General features: G+C 36.3%; 1 protein-coding gene and 1 long non-coding RNA gene across 5 annotated transcripts in view; one reads left to right on the top strand and one right to left on the bottom strand.

The window, feature by feature from the left end:
• LOC128260801 (uncharacterized) overlaps positions 1-7,649 on the bottom strand; it is an 18,852-nt gene extending 11,203 nt beyond the window's left edge. Inside the window, exons 1-2 of the long non-coding RNA XR_008268184.1 lie at positions 6,835-7,649; positions 6,654-6,775 (exon numbers count right to left, since the gene is read on the bottom strand). This is a non-coding gene — a long non-coding RNA (uncharacterized LOC128260801). The remainder of the gene's footprint in view (positions 1-6,653; positions 6,776-6,834) is intronic.
• On the top strand, positions 3,326-27,155 carry LOC128260799 (mucin-19). 4 transcript variants are annotated; one of them, XM_052994040.1, is made up of 6 exons: positions 3,326-3,513; positions 20,186-21,739; positions 21,813-22,319; positions 22,384-23,298; positions 23,369-23,587; positions 24,278-27,155. In XM_052994040.1, the coding sequence occupies exons 2-6, from the start codon at positions 20,187-20,189 to the stop codon at positions 24,957-24,959; spliced, it is 3,876 nt and encodes a 1,291-aa protein (XP_052850000.1). In that variant the 5' UTR covers positions 3,326-3,513; position 20,186; the 3' UTR covers positions 24,960-27,155. The 4 variants fall into 4 exon arrangements, with proteins under 4 accessions (XP_052850000.1, XP_052849999.1, XP_052849998.1 ...); XM_052994039.1 differs by having other exon boundaries at positions 3,327-3,509; XM_052994038.1 differs by lacking the exon at positions 3,326-3,513 and adding an exon at positions 12,709-12,919.

Raw genomic sequence — 27,155 nt, 5'->3', positions numbered from 1 at the left:
TGGTTCGGATTGGATGGTTTCGTGAGAATAGGAGTACAAGGGGATGGGATATTGCTGTTGTGGTATGGGGTTGTACATGGCAACAGAAAATTTGTCGGGTTTGTTTGTTTTATTGCTCCACTTTTGCTTGTGACTTTTTAGTGCCCTGGCCGCTGTCGCTGCTATTTGATTTTCACATTTTTCTTTATTTTGGTATCACATGATTGTACAAACATACCCCAAACACGGATACAGATACAAAAACGTATACCTGCGTGTGTGTATGTGTTGGTTCGGTGGAAAATGTCTTTTCGAAACGATATTTTTGTTTTATTTTTTGGTAACTTTTTAGTTTCGGTTTTCGAGTGACTGATCTGTTGATCTCCACATTTGTCGCTGTCGTCGTCGTTTGCTCTTCACAGCAACAACATAATGACGTCAAAGTTTACCTTCGTTCTTTTGTTATCTGCAAATATTAAGAAACCCATTAAGGTGATACCGAACGAGTAATGCTTATTTTGAATATTTTCTATGATTATAAAATCGCTGATAGTGTATCAGGACGTGCTGTGTTGAAAATTTGTAATATTATTTTTTTTAATTTTTTAATAGTTCTATTGGAATTTTAAAAAAGAGATTAAAAGAGATACGAAAAGAAAACATTCTAATTTCAAATTGATTTCATGTTGGTGGAGATAAGAAAAGTCACTTTATTTTTTTTTATTTGGAAACCAAAATTGTGTTAGGAGTCAAGTGTAATATTTACAAAATGTATAAAACAACAATATTATTATAGAGTAAGCTAAGTGTAATACGACTAAAATGTTTAATCACGTGTTGTTGCTTAGAGTGTCACATTCAAAAGCTCGGGCACACTAATCCATGCTCTTCTTAGCTTCCTCGCTCTCTTTTGCTCTCTTGTTGTGCTTTTTTTGCACCTGTGTAACTGTTTTTTATTTTTTCGCCGTTTTGAGCAAAGTTTTGTTGGTGAAAAGGGGGTGCGATGGGGCTGTGATCCCCTTTTTACGTTGCCATGGTTCTGACTGGTTTTTCGAAATTCCTTCGCACTGCAATTTCACTTGCTCATTGGTATTTGTATTTGGTATGGCCCCCAGAGCGAGTTGTATAACTATTTATGTGAGAGCGTACGTACATATATGTAGACCAGGCGACAACAACTACAGTAATACTTCCAGGACAATAGCTATGAGTTTAAAAAACAGTTTTTCATATTTAAAAATTTTGAAGAGTAGTTTTAAAAGATAAATAATTATTCTTTTTCAGTTTTTTTGTATCATATGAATTTGTATGTTTGCTTAGTAATTCAATTGTTACTGTACAATTTAGGTAGTTTCTACTGTCTAATAATGATAACCGCATGGCTAAACGAATGAGAGAGCGATGGAGAGCGATACAAACACAGCGTCGTCGCGTAAAAAAAGTTGTGTGTAAACAATTGGGGCCGCTCTCTGTCGCTTCCCCTCCCCGCTTTTTTCTCGTTCATCATTGCCGGAGAGAGACCGCCTGCAGTTTGTTTATGCGCCGTTTGTCCCACATAATTTTTGTTTGTTAGTTTTTCTGCAGGGCTGTCAGATGTCGAAAAAATAAACAGTTTAGATATTTTGCTTGATTAGAATCAGTAATTCTTCAAATATCAAAAACTAGTGCTAATTTGACTATTTCGAAAAAACTACCTTTTAGTATTTAAGGTGGGATTTAAAAAAAAACTTTTATGTAGTTTAGAAATAATTATGATAATATACTAGGATTAGGAATTAAGTAGTTTTATCTACATGAATGTACAAATAAGGATCCTTTAATAATATTTGATGACAACCCTATTTTTCAGCTGCTACCACACGAGCTTCTGCTTTGCTTTTGTGTTTGTGTGTTCTATTTTCCAACACACACGTTTTTCGTTTTCTCTCTCCCGCTCTCTCATTCGCGTATTTTTGGCCAAAGCCACGTTGTTGGATAAATCGGTTTGTTGGAGGCGAAAAACCGGCCGGAAAAACTGGGCAAACAATTCCTATTGGAGTTACGTGAGCGCTCTCTCTCTCTCCTTGTGACAATCGTAAAACTGATGTGTACTGAAATTGAGTGTCAGACGATAAGAACTTATTTCTTTTTTGTTGCTTATCGTATTTCTGACTTTCTTTTCCTTGCTTTGTTTGTTTCTTCTCGCTCTCTCTCGTGCATTTTTTTTCTAATTAACACGTTCGCATTACAATTTAGTTTCATTAATAGACCAAAATATAAGAGAGAGATGTGACCAAAATTAGAGCGATATTAAATGCAAAACACGCAGCGTAAAAACAGTAACGGCATCTCTCGCTCTCTCTCTCTCTCTCTCTCTCTCTCTCTCTCTCTCTCTCTCCTAATAAATGCCGATACAGTGTTTTTGTTATTTTCGCGCGGGTGTTGCGGTACCAACAAAAACAACACATAAATATTAATAATAACAACAAAGTCAGAGAGAGAGGAAATAATGCGATTGTATGCGTGTGATTGACTTTTTCGCTGCGTGTGACACATGTTTACACATACAACGGCAATTTTATACAGTGTGTAGCATTTATGTTAATGTGATGAATACCTTTTGCCGATAATAAACACCAAAGAACAGTGGGCTAAAGAGTGATTTTAGCATTTCGGTTACCTAACACGATGGGGTAATTTGGTTTTATTATTACCATTATCACAAAAATAAAAGATCTTTGTACGTTATATATATGTACTTATATATGTATACAATTATTTTGACCTATTTTTATACATTACACTTAATTTAAACTATAGTATTTTAATTAAATATATTTTATTTTCGACAATATTTGTATGACCATATACAGTAGATAGTTACACAATTGTTAAATCTATTCAAAATAAGAAAATTGATGCTAAAATAAAAAAAAGGACATGGGCTTTATTATTTATTTTTTAAAACAAAAATCCCAATTAGACGACACTGTGTTTCACTGTGCAAGAATAAAAATGCGAGGTAACTGTTAGCGCTGCTTCTTCTGCTGCTTCTACGTTTTGGCAACAACAAAAACCATGTGTTTGCCACGCGCTTATTACGCTCTTTCGCTCTCTTTGCGCTCTTTCTGCTCTCTTTCTTTTAGCTGTCATGTGTTCTTTTGTTTTTACTTGCTGTTTGTCACAAACAAATCAAAATCAACAAATCGCAGACATTTGAATCAAATAGTTGATTGAGCTAATATTAAATCGACAAATCGAATATGGGAATATTATAGTCGTTATTTTCGGAGTTATATTTATTTTAAAGTTATTTGTTGTTGTTCTGCCACAGCTGACTGCGCTGCTAAAGTCGACGTCAACTGCGCTGCTTTTGTGGCTGGCGTTCTCGCATTTTGCCGCATTCATTTTTTTGCCTTTCAGCGCAGTGGACGTAAATGAAAATATATTAAATATAAAAAGATAAAATCAAAAACAATAATCTGCAACTAAAAAAACACAAAAAGGCAAAGTAAACAAAACGTCCACTTTGATGAACCAAAAATAATTGAGTAGGTATACCCAACCTTTTTTTTTTACAAGTGTACTTGTGTTTTTAATTAATATGGGTGATAATTAATACAAAAACAAGATTAAGAAATAAAAGACGAAAAAATAAGTTAAAAATTGAAAAGAGTAAAAAAAAAAACAAAAATAAAAGAAAAGAGAGAGCGCGCAACAACAAAAACAGTGAGTGCCAAATAAATAACAGGAAAATAACAGGGAAAGCAGCAACAACAACACAAATAAAAAAAAAACATGGCAAAACAAAATGAACACAACAAAAAAAGCTCAAGCTACGTGGTAAAACAACAATAAATATTGAAGAAATATTTTTAGTGCTGCCAAACGCATGTTTGTGTGTGTGCTTGCCACCAAATGTGCGTGTGTGTGTATGTTTCTTTGTTTTGTTGTTGCTTCTTTTATTTCCACTTCTTTTACGCCCCCCGCTTGGAAATCGGGAAAAATTGGAAATTGGAAGCCAGCGAAATTATCAATGATCCCTGGAAAATAAAGGATAGGGGCGTACTTGAAAAAGAAAAGGGGGCGGGACAACCCGCATGAAAATTACAATAATGAAAACTGAAATAGTTCAACATAATGTTTTTAAAATAGCGTATGCAAAAAAAAGAAAGAATTATTATGAACGTCAAAAACAGGAATTTGATTCGTAAAAATACAATGTGTTAATAATTGAATCTTTAGGAAATTGTAATAATCAGTTTGTAATACTTAAACGGAAAATATCAAATCTTAAAGATTGTCATCAATCATTTTAAAATCGAGATTATCGCCACCTGTTGGAATTTTATTTATATAAACACACACAACGCATGTCAATCAAAATCTGGGTTATTTTCCTCTCTTCGATTCTAATGCAAATCCCATGCCGAATGTTTGTCACCCTTTTTACCTAAGCCTATTCTACTCCGAAAAGTGAATGTTGGCGCTTTACGATTTACACGCCTACAGTTGGACCCAACTATAAGAAAGTCTCCACGAATTACACGAATATCAATAGAGAAATTCCAAAAGTTCCTAGGGTCTGCAAACTTTTTGAGGTTTTTTGTAATCAATCAATCGGGCTTAAATGATATACTGCACAAATAATGGTCTGGTTTACAAATAGCTTTGAACAAAACAGTTGCATATTAAGAAAATGAATTCCTTGAACGTTTTTTTCTGTCTAACTTGACGAATTTATAATTGAAACATAAAAATGTAATTTATAAATTGAAAAGTTCTTTTTTAAAAAATTTGAACGATAAGGTGAATTCTGAGCGATTTATAGTCTCTCCACTGTAGTCCACTTTAGTTTGTTGTCGCTTTTTTCTCGGTTTCGCGTTGGCCTGTTACCCTTACATATACACACTTACGTACACACAGGCAGGGTGTGTGTGTGTGTGTGTGTGTGTGGGGTGGTACATGGTGAGGGAGGGGTGTGTGCGTCGCCGCTGCGTCAGCAAGAAAATACAAAATACGTTTAGGAGCTGCGACGCCTGTTTCTGACAGAGAAACGAGGCGCAGAATATCGACAACGCTTTGTCGTTGATTATACCCTGTTATTTTTCACTAATCAGGGTATATTAGGCAGATATGTTGAGTGATATTGAACTTATTGTTCAACGCATTGAAATTTTACTATATATACAAAATTTTAACGGTTGATAAAACAGTTACTTAAGTTGGGTATGTATTTATTAATTATATGAAGTATACAAGTATCTATACCTATCTTAAATACAAAAACTCAAATCGATTGTTAATCTTTTCCTAAAAAGTATATCCAAAAATGTTGAACCTATATTGTAGTTATATTAATGATCTTATGGATAAACACCGCCAATAGTCCCCCTGAATCCATTAGGCATACATTCACTACCATAACGATACACAATCTGAAGAAATAGTATTATCCCATAAAGTTACAAAAGAGAACAAACAAATTAGGACTCTAATTTTCTGTAAATGTAACTGTAAAGTTGTTATCCCCACAACATTTTTTTATAGGATATCTTATATTTGATTCACCATACTTGTTACTGGTTTTATTTTGGCGTCGTTGTTGTTATTGCTCTTGCATATTTCATGTGTGACTTTGCGATCGTGTGATTTGTTGCTGCTCTTCGCTCTCTTTTTCTCTCCCCTATCTCTTCCCTCTCTCTATCTTTCTTTCTCTCTCTCACTCCCTTTCTCTATCTGACCGAGACGCTAATTTGTTGTTGTTAGTGGTGCTATATAGCATATAGCGTCTATCTTGATAAAGCGACCTCGCCATTGCTTGCTTTTTTTTTGTTGATTTTTGTTATTTTTGCCCCTCAGTTAACTGTCTTCTATAGTTTGTAGAATGTTGTTTTATCATCGAATTAAGCCCAAAGAATTGGAAAATCTATATGCAGATTTCAAGCTCTCGAGGGGCAATCCGACTAACTTAAGGTTTGGGTTTAAGGTTCATAAGCATTGTGCAATTATCAGGGCGATTATGCAACGAGCATTCAAGAAAATCCAGTGAATACTTGAAACTCTAAAAGCTCTTGGTGTTGTGTGTTGTGTGTATTGTTTATTGTTTTTTTTTTTCCTAGTTTTTGTACTACTATTTTTCTGGATGCGTGTGTGCGTGTGGCGGCAATTTCCGACTTAAAAACCAATTGGAAATTGAAATTCCTTGACGCTGGGCGGGATTAAAAACTAATTGAATATCGGCCGTAACATTTCCGACGTTTCGGGGGCGGCCAGTGGGTGGTTTTGTGGCGTGTATGGCGGTTTGGGTGGTTGTCGTCGGCACGCAAGACTCACACCACCCAAAAAGCAAAAACAAAAACCCGAGACTCGTGCTGCCAACTTTGCGTTTGTCTTAATTATTTCTCGTGTGTTTTTTAATTTTACTTAATACTGGTACTAGTCGTACTACACGTATTCATGGGTTTAAAAAATTTAAGATATAAAAGGTTTCTAAAATACTCGAAAACTCACGGAAAACAATACATTTTACAATGTCAATATTTGTTATCAATAACTAGTTTATTTATATTAAAAGCACAAGAACAGTTTTAGCTCAAAAATAAAATTGAACAATTAATTTTGTACTCAATTAAAAATTAAAAATAAAATTCCTTATGTTAAACTTTTATAAGACTTAAGGTGGTAAAACTTACTTTCTTTTATAGTTTTGAGCTGAAGTATTTGAAGTCACGGCTTATTTCGGATTGGGTGTATTATTTTTATGAATATTTTGCTCAGTTATTTTAGGTCTCAGAAGGTACACTTCTGATGCAGTCTGAAAGTCATTGGTTAATTTTTGTTGTTATTTCTTTTAGTGTTAAGAGAGCTATTCACCTGACTGCTGCTGTAGAGGCGTGTGTGTGCTTTTTTTTTGAGAACCTCAGCATAGAACGCAAAAGGCAAGCGAACTGAGGCTGAGGCGTTGCTATTTTGTTTGTTGATTACATAAAAAATGAAAATGAACTAAAACGCACACACGTGCAACGAGAGCTGTGCCAGCACACTCACAACCATGTTGTTAGCGCGATAAGATATAGCGACTATTAAAACAACAACTAAACGGAGGCAATAGTGCGCAAAATGCAAACAAAATAGAAAAAAAAATCAAACAAAATAACTTAAAAGTAGCAACAGGAGACGACAACTTTGTTGTTTCGTCTCATTGGTTGTTATACAACAGCAAAGGCGGAGAAAATAGAGCGACGCATCAGTGGAATTCGAATAGCAAATACAATTAAAATAGACGCAGCGGAATACATAGTAGATCAAAGACAATTTTTAGATATATCAAACGGTAGATCTTTTAAAAAGAAAATTCAATTGAAACTGCTTCATAACTTCAAGGGAAAAATTGTTTTTTTTTAAGTGTACAATTCTTTACTCAAAGTTAATAAAAGGAAAACTTCAGAAAAAAATTTAATTTAAAAGTAAGACTGTTTATTTTACTCTAAATGTGTGTATAAGATTTTTTAGGTTAAGAATTTTTGCCTTGAAATAAAAATCATACTCGAAAAACTATTCCCTAAAATTACAGATTTTATAACCTTTATTCATTCCATCATTTGACTACTACAGTTTAACAGGAAAAGAAAACGTTTCTTGACGTCATTTATATAATGCTTTATTATTTGAATTGTGACTTAGAAATGAGTGCTGTTTGATAAAAAAATTATTCCGAAAATAGGTTTTACAAATCCCCAAATGTGTTTTATTTGCAATTTTTTATAATGAATAATTCCAGATTATGCCAACTCTAAAATTCTGACTCATAATAAGTTTTTTGGATTTCATTTGTCGGCCATAATATTTTTCATTTTCATTTCAAGGGAGCATAATTGTTTTCCATTTGTAATTGTTTGGAGTACACCTGTTTCCCACTCTCTAATTCAGAATAATACAGAATGTTTTCCCAGCTGTTAGCACATGTTCACATGTTCGTTTTCATTCAATGCTAAGCAAATGCAGTATGCAAATTATTCCAAAAAGAAAAAGTAAGAAATAATATTGTTTATCGTTGGCCAACAGTACGAATACGTAATGCCATTCGACTCGCTCCTATTTCCATCAATTATCAATTCATATATTTAACTAAACGTTTAACGAAGAAGAACGTGGCTTACTTCTCCATATTATTTTTTATTGTATTTTCTTGCCCTCAGCATATACGAATGTGCTAATTAGTGGGAAACGTTTAACGTTCGAGTCTGTGTCAATTGGTTTTAGTTGGTTGATTGAAGGGCAACCCACTGTGCCTGATGCCCACTGTACGAGTGTGCCAAACAAATAAAACGAGGCGAACGGGCACAGTGTTTGTTGAAAGTTTTCGTCCCATTGCTAACCATTTGCCAGCACGCACTGTCTATGAACAGTAAACACTCGGTGGAGCAGACTCGTTTGAAATGACAGAATACCTTATCTAACGATATAATTTTATTTTGATTTTGGATGATCCAGAACCGAGCTCCGATGAAAACCGCAATTTAATTTTTTTCCGAGACGCTACAAAGTAATATTGCTCTTTGAAAAGCGAATAGAATATACGTTAAATGTCGTATTTTATTAAATAGATAACAAATTTTGTTTCGTAAAGAAAAAATCCCAAAAATTTGACTTCTTATTTATTTCTCCCCCTAATAAGAGGATCAATAAACAAGAGTATATACAGTACTTTGTGGATGCTTGACAGAAGTGTCTTTCGATCAATTTCCAGCTGTTTGTTATGTTATATTGATGATGACACTTTGCTGCGGTTTGTGGAGTGCAATTGCGGCTTTCTGCGGGGAGTAACAGTCATTGTTTATAGCCCCCCATCCGTTACGCTTTTTTTTTACACTCGGCTCCCTTATTTAGCCACATCACGTATACGCCACCGATGCCGATCGTTCTCACTGTTATCAGCACTTTTTCTGGTTTTTCTGTTTTATTTTTCAGAGCATTTTTGCCTGCTGCCCAGAAAAGGGTAAACAACTTCTGCTCTGTCAACACTCAACACTCATTATTCATTATTATTTTTTTCCTTCTGCTTTTGTTGTATGCACACATTGTTTTTCCTTTTTTATTTTCGCGAGGAAAATGTGCGCTTTGGCTATATTTAGTTGTATTAATTGCGGTTGACCCAATTTGTTGTTCTTGCACAGGCGACGCCTTGTGTAATTGCTTATAGCAAAAACACAACAACAAAAATTACAAGAGCAAAAATAAAACCAACTAAACACCAGATAGTGAAATGCAGATGTGCACGAGGAAAAGCCAAAAGAACACATGATGGGTTTTTTTTTGGTTGAACGCCGACGAAATCAATTGAAATTGAAATTTTTAGGCGACCAAAAGAAATCGAGTAAAGCCAAAGAGAATAAAACCAAAATTGTCTGTTGGAAAGGTAGAGTCGTTGTTCGTTGTCTCAGACGATCGAGGGGTTTTGTGATTGTGTTCGTATTTGTGCCGATTATCGGGGGCTGTAAGTTGGCCTGGCAACAGCGAAAAGTCTTAAATGCCAAAGCGACAAAAACAGCAAACAAAATGTACTAGCAACATGACTGCATAAATACATAAATACTTGGCTACAGGGGCAGGTAGGTACATGGGGCACAAAAAGTATATATTTCGATACCATGCCATTATACTCGAACCAATAGCTCCAAATCAAATTTTGGACTCCTAGAAAAATGGTATCTTAGCATCAACTTATTTTTAGTTTTTTTTTTTTTTTCGCAGAATTAAAAACCAATTAACTCATCAAAATATTTAATTGTAAAAACTGATTAGAAAAAATAAATTTAAAAAAATACATATTAAGTACCAATTTCTATCAACCACGGGTTTTAGGTTCATGTTTTCGTGTTTAATATTATAAAAGGATTTTTATTAATTTTGTTTAATATCTAAAGATTATAATTGGAATACAAAACAAAAAAGGTTTCTGGGATTAATGACTTTTTTACCGATTTAAGTTCTAATTATTTTGTTAAATTATTAAGAGGAGTAAATTCAACACCTAAATTCTTCAAAACATTAGTTTTTCATAGTTAATTTTTTGGTTTCTGAAATAAGAACACTATCTCTATAATAGTAAACATTGTAAATTTATTAGTATTTGAAGTTGATGAGATCATGAATAAATTTATGGTTATTTAGAGTTACTACATATTTAACCGCAACTGTGTGCAGATTCGTATATAGGTAGGTTTATGTATATATATTTACATATGTATGTACATACCTGCCTTACATGCATACACTCTATATTTAGTTCTTCCTTTTGTTGTCTCTCCTACTGCAGTTTTCACCGTCTTCTTCTTTCTATTTCTCTGGTTTCTTTTCCACTTTTTTTTTTGTTTTTTCGGCGTGCCCAAAAAGCCGGCAAACTTCATTACTCTCTTTTTCAGACGTTATGTGCTCTTTGAGAGAAGCTATCTCTGTGATTTTCTCTTCTTATTTTTTATTGGCATTTTCATTTTCAATTTCGTTGTTGTGCTGTGCGTGAGCCGTGGAATGGGGAAAAAGTTGTATAAATTTATTTTTATTTTCAACAAATATAGGATGAGATACATAAGCGGCCGCAGCGACAATGCCGTCGTTGTTCAATTTTCCGCTGCTTTTGCTAAAATTAAATATGGTTAAGCAGCAACACTAAAAAGCAACAAAAATAAAACTAAAAACGACTCAAACAAAATGAATGCACTGGTAGAAAATATTTTGTTACTTTGACCGACACTAAGTAAGTTAAGTAATTAGAAAAGGAATAATGTTTTCACACATTTTTTTTCAGTTTGAAAAAGGGGTTTTATACGTTAGAAGATTTCTTTCTGAATTTTCTGAGAACCTTAAAATTACTTTGATAACAAGTTACTTATTGCTGAAATCAAAACAATATCAACTTTAATATACAAAAGTATGCAGATGTCTTGAAAAACTAAAAATAAGATACATACATATTTTTTTCCTTCAAATTTTTTTCTGTGCTGGGCTGCATTGAATTTTTGTTTGTGTTGGAATATTTGCGTTCGCAAATTTTTTTTAGTGTTTGTGCGTTTGTGTTTTAGCTTCTTGTATTTCCTGCTCTGTCGCTCTCCTCTTTAGCTCTCTTCTCTACCTCCTCCCCATGTCTTTGCCCCCTTTTTGTCGCACGTGTCGCGGTTAAATTTTTTTGGCAAGCGGAAAAATGTTGGGGTTATTTTAATTAATTTAGTTATGCATTGAATCAACAATCACAGCAAAAATTAGGCAAATAAACAAATGTTTGAAGTTTTTTTTAAGCTTTCAGTTATGACGTGTAGTTTAGTCAATTCATTCACATGCAGGTTATCGAATTCTAGCTTGTGATTTTTTTACCTATTTAAATATAAACTTGATTATTTTTGTTTTTAAACAGAGGAAGGAATTTTGTTTGTTTATTGAACTTATTAAAAATAAAAACCAACGATGGGGTGTAATAAGCTGAATATTTTATCCATTTATTTTTAATATTTGTTCAAACAAAATAATTTAAGTTTAGTTTACCCATCAATTAGTACGTATTTTTGTTATGCCTTTAAGTTTAATAAATAAAAGCCTAAAAACGGTTTTTTTTTGAAAACCTATTGACTGTTACATTAAGGAAATTTATTCAATTTAATTTGATTGAGTTTAACAAACCGTCTTGTTTTAGCAAAAACAATGACGTATTTTGTTAAGCCTAAATTGCTGTTGCCATTTTGTTTATTTATAAATATTTAGAGGATTGTAATATAAATACTTGTGAGTCACTTGGCTCTCTTAGAGAGGTCAAAAAGCAGTTTGTAAGAGAGTATTTAGCAAGAGGAGTTAAAAGAGAGAGAGAGGGAGAGAGTAATTGTTTAAGCCTAGCCCAAACAGCTGTTTGTTGGGCCTTATATTTGTTTTTGCCTCTGCCTTTTGTTGGTTCCCCGATATCCTTGTCGAAAGTTGTTTATGTTAAGGCAAAAGAAGAGAGCGATTAAGAGGGTGGAAAAGAGAGGGGAGAAAGTCAAAAAGGGCTGCAGACGGAAAGAGACACGTAGCTAGCTAGCCTCCATGAGCCACAGAAATTTAAGCATTTGTTTTTGTTGTCAAACTATAGTTTTTTTGTTGCTTTACTTAAGTATTTGTATTTGTTTCTGCTTACTTCAATAAATGGCAATGTCATGCGCGAACGCACAACACACATACAAATATATAGGGAGGTAAACAGTGAGCACTAGAAAAGAATGAACAGAGCGATATGCTATCGAAAATATCGTTTCTCAACAAATAATACTTAAAAGAGACAAAACTTGAAATGTGTACATGATAGAGCCTTGCTAACAAAAGCTCAATAGCATTAGCTTAAATTCCATTGCTGCACAAATTAATAAATTTTCTTATTTTTATTTAACGTCATTGTTATATTTGGCTTAAAATCAAATGTTATACTAAAAAGTTTAACATCATATTGTTTGTTTTTTAAATTTTGTTTTCTTATTTTTGTTTTTGATATTTTACTGTACCTTCTCGCAAGCTTGTTTACCATGCTTTGACTTTGCTTTGGATTTTATTTATTTTTATTATTATTTTTTCGCTTTGCCGGCTCTCTCTCTTGCTCCCGCACACAATGAGAGCTTTGTGTGATTTTCGCCAGCGAGAAAGAGAGTGTGGGTAGGGAGTGGTGGTGTGTGTGCTGGGGCATATGTGTTGGTGGGGGTCGGTTTTTGAATTGCTGTTGCCGCCGCTTCGCTTCATTCGTTTGCCTGCTCGCGTGCTTTACGGTTCGAGATTAACAAGAAAATCTTATAAAAAAACCTTTCGAAAAATTACACACAAGTTTCTTACAAAAAAATTTAAAAACAACTAAATTACACGAAAAAAACCTTTAAAGATTTAACTTTTATACATTTTTTTTGCGTGTCAATAAAACGACAAAGCTGCGAGAACGCCTTGTATGGAGGTATGTGAATCAACATATTATAAAGATAAATACTAAATAAAAGAAAACAAAATATATAAAAATCGGGCCATAAAAAATAACAAAGTGTGTGTTGGTGTTTGTGTGAGTAAAACAAAAATAATAATAAGAAATACAAATGGCAAAGAAAGAGAGAGAGAGCAAGAGAGAAAGAGAGAGAAGGAGAACCGCAGAACCGCAGATTACAATTTTAATTTTTTTTTAATGAAATATCTACACTTGCATTTTTCAGTTTTTCCCTATCTTAGCTTTTTATCTGATTTTGCGTAATGCCCGATTTTGCTATACATTCTCCTATTTCATAATCATGTCTTAAACTTAGCCACTAAATGTATAAAAATAACAACAACTAAAAAAGCCAAGAAAACCACGTTGAAATTTGGTTTATTTCTCTCCTTCTCTTTGGCACTCTCTTTTGGTCTCTCTTTAGCGTATAAAGCAGTTCTAACTGCTTTTCTACAGTGAAAGCTCTTTGAAAAAATATATTTCAAATATATGAAAAATATACTTGATATGGGAAATAATAACTGTACTTGTTTAGAAGTGATAATAAAATAACATACCTGAGTAATTAGTTTCAAAGCTAGTTTCTTGAAAGAGAAGATTTTTTTAATGAGGCGAAAAAAGGTGACACACTAAATAATTCATTCTCCCATCCTCTCCCACTATTTCTCTCTTTTGCGCTTTCTCGCACACACACGTGCAATGACATTTGTTTTTTTCGAAAACGACGCGAAAAAGCTAACAATACAACTAACAATAAATAGACAAAAACAAAAGCGATCAACAGCAATTATAAACGCCAAAAGCGTTTTTCTATCGGCCTTGTTGCGTTTTTCAGTGTATACAAAAAACAAACAAAAAAAAATTGTACAAATACAACTGAAGCGTATATGTATATAGAAACTTAACCAAACTTGTATAGATTTGTTGGGTTTTATTTATTTATGCCAAGCACTCGATTTTATTGTTCCACTTTTATCCCATTCAAATTGTTGGTTTGCCTCTATTTTGGTAAATAGTTTAATCCAAATATAAGTTTTTCTCAATCATTTTTATAATTTTGTAGTATTTAAAGAGAGGAGAGATATATTTTCAAATTTTTCAAATTTGTACCCCAAATGTTCGTAAATTTTTCAGTTCGGTTTTTTTTTAAATTTTGGAATTGCATTTTTAAATATTAGCTGCATAAAATTGTTATTTTTTTTTCAAAATTGCTAACTGGTTTTTAAAATAATTTTCTTTTTGATTTTTAGTTTTCATAACCCATACGCCCTGTTTGCGGTGTTTTATTATTCTTTTCTATGACTTGACCCAGGCGTATACGTAATGTGCAAGGCAAAAATCGAGAGAGTGAGAGAGAGGGAGGGAGAGAGAACTGATACACAGACATACAGACACTTACTCACAAACACTCACTGGCGCACACTAGTGCAGACACCGACATGGCGGCCACAACGTCAGGCATTACGTATACGCCGCGTGGTTGTCGCCATCGCATTTCTTATTTCCTTTTATTTTTTCCTTTCTTTTTTTGTTATATCCATCGTATATCGAGAAAATTCTAATTCTGAAATATATTGTGATATAGATTATTAATCTTCGATTTTTAAGACTTATTTGTAAAATTAAACAAAAAATGGTGGAAATGCTGAGTCTCTAATAATGTTATAACCAAATACTACTTTAATTAAGTAAATTCTAAAATTCTGCAAACAAATAAGATAGATAAAATATAAACGACATGATTACATTTTAAAATATTATTATAATTTAAAGGAATTCAATTATATTCTTCAATTTATGAAATAAAGAACTAACTGCTTATAATACTAGAAATTAAAAAACATATAACAAATCTATATGAATAGTAGTTTTCAATTGTTCCAGATTTTACTTATCTTTTCTAAAAACTCTTGAACTCAACTATAAAATTCTATTTGACTTTGATCTATTATTATAAACAATTTACAGGTGTAACTTTTCAAAAACCATTTTTGATTCACCTTTGTTCTTTGTGATTAGCATGAACTTCAGACATTTTTGTTTATATTTCATAAAATGCGAAAGAGCGGGCGAATAACACAAAGAAAGAGAGAGGCAAAGTTCTCTCAAAAAATGCTGCTGTTTTCCTTTTTCGCTACTTTTTCTCGCTTTTATTACAAATTAGTTTTTTTTTTCTTTTTTTTAGGCTTTTTACCGTCTATGCTATCTTGTTGATGGCCGGAAGTATGCAAAAGCTTTTTCTCTCTCTTTGTTAGGCGAAATGTTTTAAAAGCTGTTGCAATATTTTGCCTATTGTTTATTGTACACAAATCTCAATACAAAAAGAAATAAATACAAACAAAGCATTGTAATTAAAGGCCATTACAATTACAATTTACTCAACAATAATTGTGAATGAGAGAAATGCCGGTTTATTCTATTTCTGGCATTTATTTATATGTATTTTAATATTTCCATTTTTTTCGTCTCACGCTCTTTTACTTTGATTAAAAGAGGAAACAACTCATTTAACATTTTTTCCATAGATTTTTCCCCATTTTCCCCACTGGCATTTCAATTGGGCGACAATTTTCAAAACAAGAGCAAGAAAAACAAAACATACTGGCTGTCAATTATTTGTTTGTTTGTGTGTATTATTATTGAACCAGTCGCACGCTGATTACTCCACGAGGTTTTATTTTGTTCACCGTATCCGAGGGTACCAAGGGGTATGCGGGGCTCTGGTGAAAAATCTAAGTAATCACTTATAATGTATATAGTGGAAAAAGTGGGTCAGGAAAATGAAATGGAAAAGGGGTCGATGTTTACTTATGATTAGTTGGTTCTTCAGGAAGATAAGGTAGTTTTAAAAGGCAGTGAATTATGCAAACATATGCATATTGCTTTTAAAAGTACGTTATGGTAAAACTGTAATCATTTTAAACCTTTTATATTTATACAGTTTTATAAAATGTAATAAGCATTTAAGTGACATGCAAGCGTAATTTGTTTTGTGGAAGACCTCTTTGTGTTTATTTAACTGTTTATATCTAATCTCAGTTTCAAAACTAAATTAAATAAAGCAAATCAAAGCCTTTTTAAATCAGTTTTAGACTCTTTTATTTAAATTTGATTTTTAAATTTAAAAGGTATTAAAGAGTTGTAACAACCACTTATAATGGCTTAACTCCACTTGCTAGTCGGTGGTTTTGTTTGCTACTAAAGTGGCTCCCTTACGATTATTTTTTGACACGCTCATAAGCATCTGTGTGCCGCATTTGTGCAAATTTTAGTATATATCATATATCTGGATGATTCACCCATCCTCCGTCATCAACACCATAATCATGATGTTCTCGTCGGTAGTTTCATGGCGTTTTATTAGCGTGGCTGCTTTTCTACTTTTTCTATTCTTTTTTTTTTATTTGGCCTTTGTTTTTAGCAAGCAGTTTGCCCAGGTACAGTTACCGCTGGCTTTTTATTTTGTTTTTGCCTGTTATTGGCTCGCAGAAGAAAAGACCCAAATGCAAGACTTGCACTCTCTCCTGCGCTCTTTCTCCCTTTTTGTTTGAGGATGGGTGGGTGGCTAGGGGGCTTTCGGTTGACATTTAAAGCAGCTCCATGCTGGAGAAAGGTCCGCAGGTCATAGCCAAAAAGCTAAAAAGCCAGAGAGCAATTTTGACGGTGACGTTGACGTTTCTAGAACACAAAACTAATCTCGAAACGTTTACAGTGCTGGCCCTAAAGAGGAAAAAGATTTCTTTCAGTCTCAACCTAAAGATGTATATAACTTAATATTTTCAATCTTGTATTTTTATGCGTATGATAACTAATGGTGTCAATTGTGTCATAAACTGTCTCATAATAACAAAACTAATATTTTAAATGTTTCTGTTAGGAAAGTTGCACTGTAATAACAAACTTAAATAGCGGTTCAAAAACAAATGTGTGGCTCTCTCTTACACTCTCTTTCGGCCTCTCTTTGGAAAACAACAAAAGCAGAGATAAACACATTCAGACTGAGAGCCGCTGAAAAAAGAGAGCCTTTCACTGGAGAGATAAATAAAGAGGGAGAGAGAGAGCTATGTATCGGCATTTTTCGATGGAGAGTTTTTCAGTGTTGGATTGTCAAAATTGCTGTTGCTTCGTTTCGATTGTTATTGTTGTTGTCGCCATGTGGCCATATTTGCTAATTAATTATGTCAAAGGCAACGCACCAGCCCACCACCCCCCTATTGTTCTTCTTCTTATCTCAAACACGTTGTTTGGGGTTCTCTGTCTGTATTTCGCTCTCTGATTTTGTATGCGCTCTCTTGCGACGCTGTAAAATAAAATATTCGTACGCGTCTTGTTATTATTTTGTTGTTGCTGAGGAAATAAAAAAAATAAAATAAAATAAAATAAAGCACAATAAAAAGTTGCCAAGACAACGAGTAGACTTTCGAAAAAAAAAGAAAACCAAAATTGCGTCGTTGTTGCTACAATAACAAACGAATTCCAGACTGTACATCAGAAAGAATAATGTTTGTGATAGAATGCGCACTGTGATGGTTTAACAACATTTAAATGTGAAAGAATATATTCTTTTACATTTTAAGTCATTTATATTTGATATAAAGGCTATATAAATGCAGCCTGTAAATAAATAGTGTTAATAAAATTAAAAATTAAATTAATTACACATACGAAAAAAATTAATTTAACAGAACTAATATTTAAACCTTAAACTTGCGGTCTTGTAATAAATCCATATTTTTGTGTTTATTCACATAGACATATTAAACCTAAAAATGTTTTCTGTGTACAATTGTAAATAACTTCCAGGCTGTACTATTTGCTTGGACAGCCAGTGTAATGGCGTCGGCTGCGCTGCTGGCGCTGGAGGTCAGCGGAGCTTTTTATTTATTTGTTGTTTTTGTTGCTCCTGCGTTTCGTTCTCGTCGCGTTTGTTGTGTTTTTCGCATTTACGGTTACGGCTTTGTTGTGGCGCGCACTTTTCTCCCTCTTCTCGCTTTCGTTCTCTTTCCATCCCCACTCTTTGTCTCTCTGTCCCCCGTTTTGCCATACTTTTAGCACATGCAAAACAATGGGTAATAATCAGGAGGGTTAGCTCAAAAGGAAGAAATGGGAAATACAGTCAGACGTCTGTTGGACGGAATTAACCTTTTTTTATGTTTTATTTTAAAATTCTGTCATATGTATGTATATACTCGTAACTTTATTGTAAACATCAAAATCTATTGATATAATCGATTTATTAAATATTTAATCAATACATTTTGAATAAATATTACTTTTAATGAAAGAACGAAACGTATTAACGTTTTAAAACGTGTATTTCTGTAAAAAAAAAACAACTAACATTTCTCTTTTATCCCATTTGCACTGTGCTAGCTAGTAAAAGTAAATGTGCCTCTTGGACATTTCTATTGTTGACTTTTCGTTAGTTTCCGTAGTTGTTCTTGTTGTGCCTGTCTCTAATGAAAATCAATAAATAATAATACACTTTGTTGGCTGCCCCACCCCATTTACCGTTCGTCTCCTCTCTGTTAAACCAACGTTTAGCCCTCTCGCTATTTCGATTCGCGGTCCCAACGGCAAATATATGGTGTTCCTCGGGCAAAATGAATATTTAAGTTAATTGCCTTTGATGTAATGGCATGCGATGACTAGATGACTGAATGGGATGAATAAATGATGAATGCATTAGCTGATTACTGTGGTAATCGATCGATCATCGATCCTCGTCCTCTCAAACATTTTAAAAATAATTATTTTGAATAATTAAATAGCTGGAGTAATAAGTTAGATGAATCACATTTTTTTTAGACATCGATCAGTGGATCATAGCCCTTCTTTTTATTTTAATCTGAAATGTTGATTGCTGATTATTTATTATTGTATTTTTATTCAAGTTAACAAAAATCGCAAAGAATCTCTTACAATCTTGCCAGTCAAATAAATTTACCCTAATTAAATACTTTGTATTAAATCAATTATAGATCATTGATCTTTGGACTTTCGATTCAATTAAAGTGAAATCATTGAAAACTCACTACTCTATCGTTAGTCAAAGAAAATGGCTAAAGTGGGAAACTATAAGGGAAGTATTCCCGCACGAAGAAATACTGATAAGATAATCTCCACAGAAATGTAGAAAGAGAGGGGACTATGAACAGAGAGAGAAAGATTGAATATTTGAAAAAGAGAACAGGTGAATTGCCAGCGAGTTGGCGTCATAAAAATGCCACAAAAAGCAAGCACGCGTAAATTAGAAAAAAAAAACAGAAAAAAAAAACCTTACAAAACTTATACCCTCGATTGCGTAAAACTAAGGAGAAGCATTACAAAGAGGGTGCCTCCGGGGAAATACCCGTAAAAGTATGCAATAAAATCGGCGAAGGACGTTCAACAACAATAAAACTGCTAAATAATTATGCGGTATACGTTTGTTTAGTCACAAAATTCACGAAAACACAATTTGATGACCAAACAAAGTGCAGCAAATTAATCATTTAATAATTCAATCATTAGATCATCATCAAGCTTGGCTAAAAATACAAACTTGGTTTGAAAATTGCCGGATCACCAAAGTTATTTTGAAGGAATTTCATACCTAATGATGAGACAAAAGACACACCAACAGGTCGTGATCCCAATATCACAATCGATTCTGGTACTGACGCAATAGTTATTACCATATCACATATGACGTTGACTGTGATGTAAGCCTGTTGCTGATCAGATCAGATTAGACTATGGTCATAATGACCCAGATTTTGGATTGGTAAAGCTTAAGTTAAACAAGGGAAATTACAGACATTGACTCAGATTACTGGGTTAAAACATTCGACTGATGATGTAATATGTGATCATTTTTTGTTGGATTAATCATACAAACTTAAATGAATAATTATTATGTCTTGATAGGCGCACGTGAGAAAAAAGTATAAATTGGCAAAAATTTGATTTTTAAGTTTAGCTGAAGAGACTTATAAAATAAAATTAGATTAAGTATTTTGTTTTTTTTTTATTAAAATCGCGAACTTTATTTATACTTTGTTTTAAATCTGATTTAATATAAAAACAAATCTAAAAAATAATGTACAAAAAATTTACAATTTATAAACATAATTTTTTTTGCACACTGAAAGTTCTGGCAAAAAATCGATCTTAATGTGATCAGTTTTACAAATTATTTATTTATTTCTCCATAATATTTCGACATGGACTAACCATCATCGTTTCCTTTTCCCATTGCAGCATGTCCACAGATAATCCCACACAGTTGCTGACCACCCGCGATTTGAGCCAACTGCGTGGTCATCTGCAAGCCAGCTCAGCGGTGGCCTCCACGCCCACTTCTGTGGTGGCAGCGGCAACAGTGGCTGCCGCCCATGGATACCGCACCATTGCACCACCACCCGCCAGCAACAGCAGTAGCAGCAGCACCACCAGCACCACAGCAGCATCATCATTAGCAGCAGCAGCATCAGCAGCAGCACCAACACCTGTAATACCACCAGTTATACCCACAAGCAACAGCAATATGCCGGCCAGTGCCTCAAAATATGTATTTCTGCAACACAACCACAACGGTGGTTTTACGGCATACGATGGCTCTGCCACCACGACGGCGACAGGAAGTTCCGGATCCGTTGGTGCCACTGGTGGCAATATAGTACTCCTAGCGGCCGAGCCACTGGAAATGGGTGCCTCCGGGGAGACTTTGGTCAATGTGCGAACCACCGACGATGATGGCGAGTTGCGTTCGTTGTCCTGGCTTAACGACAGCAATCTGATCAAGGGCATTGTGACAACAGCACCCGGACAGGCGGGAAAACGTGGTGCAGCGGTGGCCATCAAAGCGGCCAGCGGATCGGGAGTGGTAGGAAATGCGCCCAATGGCAATCTGTGCATAGTGAGCGACTTGATAGAAGAGTTGCCCACCAATCTGAGTGAAAGCAGTGAACAGGAAGCGGGAAGCGGATCATCAGCTGTTTACAGCACCACCACGGTGCATAAGGGACCCAGTGGCACCACCACCGTGGTGGAGTACAAAGCCAGTAAAGCCAATCAACAGCAGCAACAGCAACAACTGCAGCAGCAGCAGCAGCAGACGGCCTATTTGCCAACGCCGACAAGAACCACAGTGGTGGGTCATGGTTACATGCCGGTGGTGGTGAGCAGTGCCGCCAACCAACCAACCCTACTATCGCCCGCCAAACAGCAGCAGCAGCAGCATCATCAGCAGCAACACATCTATGTGACCAGCAATGGGAGCACAGGAACTGCAGGACCAGCAGCAGCCATCTACAAGGCAGCCAACCAGGCGCTGTGCTCGCCAACCACCAGCAGCAGCAGCAGCAGCAACACCACAACCCACCATCCGCACAAGAAGTATCTGCGCGAGAAGATGCACGTCCAGATGGATCATAGCAGTCAGGTGGCCTCAACGGTGACGGTGGTCAGTTCGCCGGCCTCCTCCAACAATTCCTCGATCAGCAGCTCCAGTTCGGCGTGCAATTCGGGTTCGGGTTCGGGTTCGGGTTCGGTGTCCGGTTCGGGATCCTCGACAGCGGCCGTAAACGGGGGCAATAGCCCAGTGCCCAAGACCAGCAGTTTTAGCACTGTCTTCGAGGCGGTCAACTATGCCACCTCGGCGGCCAGCAGCAGCAGCACGCCCAGCAGCCAAACGACGATACTCCATGGTCAAGAGCCACCGGCTGTTGTGACAACCACGACATTGATCAGTGCCGGATCCCTGCCGCCGGGCTATAGCTTTGTTAACCACGTGGCCAGCACGCCGCATGTCATGTGAGTGGTTCGGTTTCGGAAATCTGTAAATAATAACATAGAACCAAGCCTAATCTCACGCTTTCCCTTTCAGTTCCACGCCAGCCCATGTGGCCTCACCGGAGACGCCGCCTGGAGCAGCCCTGCTGCCTGGAACGTACTATACCACCAGCACCACTGCAGCGGGCACAACTACGGCAGCTTTACAGCCGCGCAGCCTGCAGTTATCCGTTTCCCCGCCGCCGCCAAATATGACGCCCACGAGTCAAGTGCACATGGGATCTCTGGGAGGAGGTCCAGCCGGATCCGGCGGTGGAGGAGGAGGAGGAGGAGGAGTTAACCTGCGCAGCCCCAATAGTTACACTAGCTACGAAAACGAGGATTCCTTGAAGGAGTTCGATTTGGTGGTCAGCTCACGCATGCACACAAGCACGCCCCAATATTCGGTATCGAAAAACGGAGCCAATGGCTATGGTAGTAGCAACAGCAATGTGAACGGCGGCGGAGCTGGTTCCAACACGCCTCAAAAGCAAAAGCATCCCAATAACGTGCCATACGATCCGCTAGTGCATACCAATAACAAGCCGCCATATAGCTTTAGGTAACTATAACTTTATATACACTTATAGTATAGGGCAGTGCATTAATGTAATTTACCTTTGTAGTTCCTTGATCTTCATGGCCATCGAGGGTTCGAATGAGAAGGCACTGCCCGTGAAAGAGATCTATGCGTGGATCGTGCAGCACTTTCCGTACTTCAAGACGGCGCCCAATGGCTGGAAGAATAGCGTGCGCCACAATCTCTCGCTGAATAAGAGCTTCGTCAAGGTGGAGAAGGCACCCAACATGGGCAAGGGATCGCTGTGGCGTGTGGAGCCACAGCAGCGCCAGAATCTCATCCAGGCGTTGAACCGATCGCCCTTCTTTCCCAACTCGGCGGTGGATAAGATAAGTCCCTCGCTGAAGAGTCCCAGTGGTGGATCCGGCGGATACGATAGCCTGGACGGCGGCAGTGCTGTGCAGTCTTCGATTCAGCAGCCAGTGGCAACGGGAGGAGCAGCGGCTGGAGCAGTTCCAGCTGCCGCCGTGGCCCTGTCCACGCCCACGAAAAGCAATGGTCTGGTGCTGGCCAACGGTGCTAGTCAGGCCACAAATGCGGCAAGGCCGCACAGTCCCGGCGGCGGTGGCAGTGGCAGTCATGCCCGCTTCGATCCCAAGCTATTCCCCAATCTGTCCAAGGCCTTTCGGAATATACGCGACGATTCGGCCGGAGCATCGGCTATGCTGCAAGATGTCCTCGATGACGATTTGTCCGGGGACTATCACAACAATAATAACAATAATAACAACTCTGGCAGCAAGTACAACTATGTGGGCTTAAACGGAAGTGGAACTGGAGATGGCAGCGGAGTAGGTGCTGGCGGTGGTGTGTCCGCCACCAATGGAGCTTCTGATGGCATTAACTTCGAGCGACTGGCCCGCGATTGCGGTGCGGACAGCATGGACGATGTGCATGCGGCGGCGGCGATGCTCTTCCTCAAACACGGACCAAAGGCCTTCAGCGAGCCCTTCCAGAATGGGTAATTTATTAGAATGATTCGGATTTGATAGTAAAGCAAATAAAGCTAATCTTTGGTTTTATATCCATAGGAGCGCACCGGTGATTACGAGTTCTCCAAGCGAGGATCACACCTATTCGGCGGGTGGCAACAGCAATGCGGACAGCGGTTCCTCCACGCCTCTGACCAACGGCAATGTCCTGGCCAGCGTGGCACAGGCGGTGGCCCAGGCCCAGAATAACCAGGGAGGCGCTGGATCCGATAGCAATTGCGCCAGCTCGGATGCTGCCTACGATAGCAGTGAGGAGAAGTGAGTTTTAGACTAAGTTAATTAACACAGATAGTTAACAATACTTCGCATTCTAAATTTATGATCTGATCCCAATTAAACAAAATCTAAGTAGATTGATAATTGTATTAATTACCTTTTTAATTATATGAATTTTAGGATATTCCATAAAGTTTATTTAAGTGGATCTGATCAAAAAACTTTCTAGAAGCTATCAATATTGGTTTTACAAAGCTGACTTTATTCAATTTATGTTAGAAATTGGAATTTACTTATTTAGTTAAAACTAGAAATAATGAAACATTTTCTAACTAAATGTTATGCAAGTTATATATTTGTGTGGTATTTTATAGAAATAATTATGACTATTTGTTTTACTAATTCCTTACTTAAATGATTTTTACGATATTGTAAAATATTTATTTAAATGGATCTGATCAAAAAACATTATAAACATTATATTTGCAATAGGGATTTGTTTATTTAGTTCAGATTAGAAGTATTGCAATATTTTTTAACTATAATGTGAATTATAAATATTTGTGTGGTATATAATACAAATATTCATGGCTATTTAATTGAAATATTTTGTTTTGCTTGGAAGCTATGTGTAAGCTACAGAAATAGATTAATACTTAATTATGTTTGCCATTACTATAAGGGTATAAAAAGGCATGTAACTTATGTGGTTTTCTTTTTCTTTTTCACCAGTCACAACATCACACCCGAGGAGATGGCCGATCGGCAGCGGCATCGCGATGGCGTGGACGCCCTACTCTCGCTTTCCCGCTCCTCGATTGTGGAGTGCGGCTCGGTGGCCACCACCCACTATCACAGCAACGGCAGCAGTGGCAGCAGTCATGGATCCCCGCACAAGCGAGCCTCGAGTCACAGTTTGGAGGAGGAGCACCTGCAGCAACACCGCGAACAGCAGCAACATCAGCAGCACCAGCATCAGCAGCATCAGCATCAGCAACATCAGCAGCAACAGCAACATCTTCAGCAGCAGCAACATCAGCAACATCAGCAACACCTCCAACAGCAATTTGGCAGCAACAATCAAGCGGTCTACACCAATGGCAGTGGCAGCAAGATGGCTTTATTGAGCAGTGCAGCTGCCAATGTGGCACTCGCCCAACAGCAACAGCAGCAGCAGCAGATTCACCAGGATATGTACTCCTCGTCCACTGGCCATACTGCCAGTCTATATCTAGGTGGACTGAACAATCACTGCCTGCCCGCTGTGGGCGGTGTCGGCTCTGTGGGCGTGACAGCTGGCATGTTGCCACAGCATTTGAATGCTGCCATGGTGGCGGCTGCAAGTAAAAATAAGGTCAAGCCGCTGCGGGGATTACGCACCAAGATCAAGCGCAAGTCCGCCTGGATGCGGTGAATATGGCGACAGGCTGGCGGGAAAAGGAACTAATACAGCCACCAAAATAAAATGCCTCCCTACCACGCCCCAAGGCCCTTTCCCCCTTCCCCCTTCCCCCGCCCCTGCGACCTATTGTTGTCTCTTTCTAAAGCAAAAATTGTTCAAATCACAGAGCATTTAGACTAAATTTTGTAATCTTAAATTAGGGCTGAGAAAAGAAGTCCCAGTTTTTCTATTTCTCTATTTTTGTTTTTTGCTCTATCTTTTAGAATTTTTTGTGTGTGTTTTACCTCCTGCCCCTGACATTTTTCGTGTTTGTTATACAAATTTTTGACTATTTTTTTTTATTACTTTAAATTTAGCTTTAAATGTTTTTTTTGACTTTGCTTTAATCCCGCAATTGATTGTTGGCCATTTAAATTATATTATCTAATAATAATGATTTACTAGCCATCCTAGCTGCAATTTCATAAAACTCTTAGCCCTTAAGTGTAATTTTGATCCTTTTTTAGTTTGTAATTTTAATTTGTGCAAATATTTTACATTTCAATCGCAAAACGAGAATAAACGAGAACCAGAATTATAATGAAAAGTGTCTGGTTTTTTAAGGCCCCCAATTCGTTACTAGCTTTTAATACATACACAAAAATCTAGATTTTTCGTTTTAACTCGCGAAATGAGGGACACAAACAAAGTAAACTTTTCCAGCGTATCAGTGACAAAGTTTATATCAAAAGCAAACAAAATAACAAAAAAAAAAAAAAAAACACCAACAAATAAGTAAGGAAATCTAAGAAAATATGAAACGAAATAACGAAAAAAATTGTAAAAATCGCAAGAAAATGGAAAAAAGCAAGAAAGCAAACGGAACGTTTGTACAAAATGCAACCATAATTAAGATAAATTCTTTTTTATTTCGGTTGCAGCAAGAAAATGTTTTTTCTACACTTATAAGATGCAAAACACCCTACTTACATGATCTAAAACATAAACAAACAAAACGATATACAAATATATATACACTTAGAAAGAGAGTTATATAGAGAAACTTAAGATAAGCCAAGCAAAAAACCCACAAAGGAACACACATTTAGCGCCTTATACATTGAGTCCTTAGCTAAAAACAAAAGAGAGATCTGTTGAATTGTTTGAACTGCTTTGTTATACGGATGTATGAGTACATATATATTCTATAACTATATAAATTTAAGGTACCACCCCCCCCCCGCCCTCTTTTTCCCCGCCCCTCACCACCATACGACACTCAAGCAAATGTTAAATCAAAGATATTTAGTTTATAAGCCAGGGAGAAAACGAAAATCCTAATTGTAAGCTTCATTTATATGGTTACGTAGTTGAAATGCTAAACATTTGTTAACGAGAATCAAACCGTAAGCTAGCCGATTTTAGTTGAATGAACCTCCTCCAATATCCCCGCCCCATGTGTATATACAGAATGGAAAAAGAAAAAAAGCTGTTGAAATTATGCTGCACATCTTTACATAGGCATATTGTGGAAACCAAGAAATACTTATTACCATTTAAATAAGCAAAGGAAGAACTTGACAAAGAACGCCCTAAGTGTATACACTTCATGTACCTTTTTAGCAAAAAGCAAAAACGCAAAAGCAAAGATCGCATTAAATTACCAATTACGAAACTAAACTAAATGTTGATGTCAAAGAGAAACCAATTTGCTAGTTGTTACAAACAAGAAAACAAAACAAAAAAATGTTAAAAATATTGTGTTTCCTCAAAAACTTATTATTACGATTATGGTTTTTTTTTTTGTTTTTAGTTTAATTACGTAAGATTATTGCCTTGAAGCATGTTTTGGGGAAAGAAATGTGACTAAAATACCAGAAGCAAGAACAACAAAATACTTGTATACCTAGCTTTAACTTAAGGTCCTACAAAATATCCTAAAATCCCTTCAAAATCAATCCCCCCCTTCGCACGACACACAGTGAAAGACAATCGCCGCCCGTGTTGTTGTCGTTGTCGCTTAAGTTTAAACAAATTCTATGTAGCTTTAGACACCTACGAGTAATATATATATATCTATATATATATAACTTACACACAGCAATAGCAAAGTACATATACGACAAATATTGTTATACAACCTTAAGCTTTAGCCGAGAGAAGGTGGAGAACTATCTTCCCGATCCCACAACTCCTATTACCTATACCCTATATCCCCCAAAAAAACAA

This window comes from Drosophila gunungcola (assembly GCF_025200985.1).
Source record: "Drosophila gunungcola strain Sukarami chromosome X unlocalized genomic scaffold, Dgunungcola_SK_2 000039F, whole genome shotgun sequence".
Taxonomy (NCBI): domain Eukaryota; kingdom Metazoa; phylum Arthropoda; class Insecta; order Diptera; family Drosophilidae; genus Drosophila; species Drosophila gunungcola.
Note: the sequence above shows the minus strand (reverse complement) of the source record. Positions and strands in the feature narration are given on the sequence as shown.

What these genes read in the sequence shown, in the direction of transcription:
- LOC128260799 (XM_052994040.1), top strand. Translation starts at nt 20,187, where the DNA reads ATGTCCACAGATAATCCCACACAGTTGCTGACCACCCGCGATTTGAGC. An exon ending in GCCAGCACGCCGCATGTCAT is followed by an intron (nt 21,740 to 21,812) that starts GTGAGTGGTTCG and finishes TTTCCCTTTCAG; the next exon opens with TTCCACGCCAGCCCATGTGG. An exon ending in TACGATAGCAGTGAGGAGAA is followed by an intron (nt 23,588 to 24,277) that starts GTGAGTTTTAGA and finishes CTTTTTCACCAG; the next exon opens with TCACAACATCACACCCGAGG.